This window comes from Eptatretus burgeri, chromosome 1 (assembly GCF_056783735.1).
Source record: "Eptatretus burgeri isolate ZD-2024b chromosome 1, Ebu_testis_v1, whole genome shotgun sequence".
Lineage (NCBI taxonomy): Eukaryota > Metazoa > Chordata > Myxini > Myxiniformes > Myxinidae > Eptatretus > Eptatretus burgeri.
In genome coordinates this window covers 118069396-118074395 of record NC_140961.1, presented here as the reverse complement: position 1 = coordinate 118074395, position 5000 = coordinate 118069396, and the positions used below count along the sequence as shown (strand labels likewise).

At 42.9% G+C, this 5000-nt stretch overlaps 1 protein-coding gene across 1 annotated transcript in view; it reads right to left on the bottom strand.

Moving 5' to 3' along the window:
* Window positions 1–5000, bottom strand: part of MEGF8 (multiple EGF like domains 8) — a 197259-nt gene that overhangs the window by 46387 nt on the left and 145872 nt on the right. The window contains exon 34 of the mRNA XM_085865088.1: window positions 4728–4896. Coding sequence (XP_085721214.1) covers window positions 4728–4896 — 169 coding nt within the window. The remainder of the gene's footprint in view (window positions 1–4727; window positions 4897–5000) is intronic.

Below are 5000 nucleotides of genomic sequence, written 5' to 3'. Positions count from 1 at the left end.
ATCTCGGTGCCCCCCAGATGTCGACTGGCGTTCAATTCAAGTGGGAAATTAGCAAACTTCATCAGGTCCAACACAGGCAGAAATGTACGTCTGTTTAATCCATGTTCCCCTGAGAGCACGGATACTTTTCCCGAAACGAACAACCAAGTGGCTTAGGCACTCCAGCAAGCACTCCAACGAAACGGTTGTTAAGAAACGTTTAGTTTGGCACACAATTCGAGAACGTTAAACATACACCTCCCGGAAACACCCAAAATGTCAAGTCATGAACGCTGAAGTTTCTGGATGTTTATTATCATTGCAATGCACCCAGCGATTCACAGCTATGAACATGCATTCAATAATGAGTGAGGAAGCACTAAAATGAAACGGTTGTTAAGAAACGGCTAGTTTGGCACGCAATTAGCAAACACATTAAACATACACCTCCCAGAGATGCCCGAAATGTCAAGCCACGAACGCTGACATCTCTGGATGTTTAAGGCCCAGTCACACCTTGACGTTTTAACCAGCAATGGCAACGTATCAAAATGTATGTAAAACGCTGGCTTACGCTGAACTTTTGATGTTTTTTTTTAAGATTCGGACGTATTCATAACGAGTTGGTCGTATGCATAACATATTAGTAACGGACACAGAACGTTTCGTTGTCTTATAGAGAACTTATACCAACGAATGCTTAGCCTGGTGTCGGCATTCACAACCTATGCCCAACCATAGTCTAACTTATGCATAGCGTGCTGCACGTATCGCCGACGATCACGTGGCGTATCCTATTTAAAGGCTGCCGCACAACGATTCAAATCATAACCGCCAGAGAAATGGAAGTGTCAACATCGCAGTCACACCTTGGCGATCTTGCCAGCGTATGCTGACCTCTGAAAAATGCATCTAAAATGCTGGCGCACGTCGAATACGTTATGGGTAAGTTTGGTATACGTGAATAGAATGCTAAAGTACGCTATCATACGTAGTCGTAAGTGGAGTACGTCTTGAAATTTTAAACGTGTTAAAAATGTTACGACGTACATGCCGTATGCCTCACACGTTCCGCATGCGATGGGAATAAGTTGTATGCACGATATGCGATCATTGGCACACGTCGACAAAAGTTACTTGTAAGGTACTCATAAGTCGAAACAAGTCGAGGTAATGGTTAGCGTCAGTGTTCCAGACTCCCTGGTTTTTTTTTTTTCTTCGGTATGATGGTGATGTTGACACTTCGATTTCTAGTGCAGTTATAATACAACATAATATAACTAATAGGCTGCCGCTCAACGATTTAAATCATAACAGCACTAGAAATTGAAGTGTCAACATCACCGTCATACCGAAGAAAAAAAATAAAATGAAAAAGAAAATAAAACCAGGGAGTCTGGAGCACTGACGCTAACCATTACCTCAATGTGTTTCGACTTATGAGTAACGTACAAGTAACGTGTGTCGACGTGTGTCAACGATCACGTAGCGTGCCGACAACTTATGCCAGCATATACCAGCATATGCGGAACGTGTGTCATACGTCGAGTACATCGAGAAATTTTCAACATGCTGAAAATTTATCGACGTATTCGGCATATGACGACATATGCCAGCGTACTACAACGTATGCCAGCGTGCTCTTAACGTATACAAAACTTACCCATAACGTATTCGACGTGTGCCAGCTTGGTTCGGCAAATTTTTCATACGTCGGCATACGCTGGCTAAAACTTCAAGGCGTGACAGCGGCTTCACACTTCGATGTCTAGTGCGGTTATGATTTGAATCGTCGAGCCACAGCCTATGAATAGCCTACGCCACGTGATCGTCGGTGATACGCTGCCGCATGCTATGCATAAGTTGGACTATCGTTCGGCATAGGTTGTGAACACCGACAACACGCTCAGCATTTGTTGGTATAAGTTATCTATATGTGATTAAAACGTTCTGTGTACATTACTAATACGTTATGCATACATCAAACACGTTATTATACGCCCAAAACTTAAAAAAACATCAACAGTTCAGCGAACGTCAGCGTTTTACATACATTTTGAGACCTTTCCATACGCTGGCTAAAACGTCAAGGTGTGACAGCCCCTGAAGGCATAGGTTAAATATGATCTGTTTTGTACACTTGGTCTGCTTCGTGGGCCCGTCCCAGATTTAAAAGTTATTTTAAATACACATCCTTGTTGATTCACTTTCTCTACTGGTCTTTGTGCATGACCCATGGTGATCACATCCTCCTTAAGATGGATAATTGGCTCAGCATTTATTGCTAACTGTATTGAGAGCATGCACGGCCAGAGTCCCACTCGGCACAGATGAGGTTCGGTCTGCAGTGCTAACGTACGACGACTGGGTGGCTCAGAAATTCCTAAAGAATCTAACGAGGCATTTTTGGCCCGAGATCATTCTCAGGGTTTATGATCCGTTTGGCCGGCACACCCATGATTTAGTGACCCATGGGATTTGGTCATCAAAGACTGGGTCGCATGGCATTAAAATAGCCTTTGTGGTGGGACTCAAACCTCTGTGCGAGCTCGAGTCCAACGGCTATTCAGCCATAAGACCGAGAAACACCAGCTCCCACAGGGAGCGGTCGTGCCCGTGCAAGATCATGTGGTCCTATTGTATTGGGTCGCGTGTCCCACCATGAGTGGGGCTGGGCAACACGGGCCGACTTTTATTGCAGGATATTTCCATTTATGGACATTTTGCAATGGTTTTGTGATTTCTCCTGGAATAATGGTTTTGAGTTCCATCAGTATATCAACTTTCAGCTTTCAAGTCCACCTAGAAAATGCTAAGCATTTATCTTTGAGAGTCAAAGAGTAAGTGATTCGAAATAGCTTTATATCTTCGAAGTATTATGTATCTTGGATATATTGTTGTATTTGTTGGGTAGATGGAAGAATTTCATAGCAAAGGTAGGATTGTATAGGGTAGCATGGTCCATGGATGGGTAGGAGACATTTCAATGTAACTTAATTGAGGAAACTGTCAGCTTAAGTGTTATGTGTGACCACATTGGGGGGGGGGGGGGGAGTGGTGCTGTGTTAATTAGGTAGGGATTAAGGCTGAATTTCTCTCAGTAAGTGATTGCCCCCTGTGACCTTTTCCTATGTTTTTGCATTTCAAGACAGGTGATAAAAAAGGAATCATGTCCTTAGAACAACAACAAAGCTGGACATTTCCAAACAGGCGAAACCTCCGCCTCCAGGAATGGAGGATAGCGAGACCACACTGCTGGATTGGATGATGTATGGGGTGAGGTCAGAGAGGTTTGAGAGAGAGAGAAGAAGTAGAATTGAGTGTGGATCAGTGTCAGTCGGGACAAACAGGAGCATGAAAACAGTGTTTGTGAAGTACGCACTTGGAGACAGAGGTCTTGTTTTTCTGGCTTCCCATCGACATGATGAGAAGGCTGCACTATTCTCGTGTTCATGCTGAGGCGAATTTGTACACGCGATGGAGGAAGACATTTGCCATTGATTGTTCGGCTGGGTCATGCGAGACTACACCATGAAGCCTCATGTTGTGCCCTCGTGGAAGAAGGTGGCAACATTTTTGCAGAGGAGTGGCGTCGGCAAGTGCGATCATAAAAAGAAGCTGCGCGGCGGTTTCTGAGTTGTGGTATTGAATATCACCACCTGAACTACCTCCCATACGTTTACCACCGAGAGAGCGCCTGGGCGCCATTTTGTGAGCTCGCGCAGGACGACACGGGTTCACTCACCCAAGCTCAGAAGAAGACCACTTCTGGATATGAAGCCAAGTGCCAAAATAAAAGGAGGGATTTTTCTGTTATTTATTGTGTCCCCTTATCTGTATTAAAGTCTGTGTGGAGGCGCCTCAAAATTAGGTTTAGTTTACCTCACGTTTCATTATTACCCCGTTTTGATTAATTTATATTATAAATATCTGATTTATGTCATTAAACCCTTATTTATTAAGATTGTTTGAGTCTGTCTATTTGTTGTGGTTTCGAGTATCAGCCCTTGTTCTCCGTTTGGATGAACGTATCTGGTATTATATGTGCTTTGCCGCGCTCTGTCCCGCACGTGCCAAATCTCCCGAGAATCTCAGCTGTAAGCCTCCAAAGGAGAAAAACATTTGGCGATCCATTCAGGCTGATGTTAACCGCCCCGTCCATGACAATTGGGTCGGGGTAATTAATTTAACCGGTGTGGACATGACAACATGTATGTGTGTTTGTATCAGATGCTAGCAATTAGGAGCATAACTTCAATTATATCAATAGAAAAGCCTATTGGGAGAACATTGTGGTTTCTCGAGTAACTCATTGTTGCCTAAACCTGAACACAGAATTTCTTGTTGGCATTTCGACCATTCATGTTTTAGTTGGGGCTGTTTTGATGAGAGTTTGGAGCAAATACATTTGTTGCATTTGAATGCAAATTCACATGTCGAAAGCAAGGTGTTGTGACATGTGTGTCATATATACAACTGGAAAAAAGGAGATTTTGTCAGGAATACTCTACATATGCCCCTTGTGTCCAAGGTATCAGAGGTGTAAAGAGTGCAAAAAATTGACTAAGCATGCACACACATTAGATCAATGCTATTTGGCCAAAAGAGCAAATAAATCTTTCAAAAGCCAAATATCTGTCATTTTAAAGGAAACTTTGCAACTGTGTGTATTTAAAGAAATGCATCTCAACTGATTAAACTTGCAATCATACAAAATGAAATTTCAGCATAAATCTGATACTTCCCACCTGATGGACGAGCACCAAAGCAGTCTAGAACACACCATCTTCCATCGTGCATTTTGTATTCAAAAACCTTGTCATTATATCCATCTTCTGGAGAGTACCCTCCAATTAAAAGCAAAAGTTCTTTGCCTTCAGTCAGTGTATGTCCTGCAATTCTGGGCAGAAAACCTACCTGCAGTGCAACAAATCCAGATAGAAAAAATGCATCATGGCCATCATGATAAAGATATACACTTCCAAGATAAATCATAAAAAATAGGACCACTGGACCTTCAG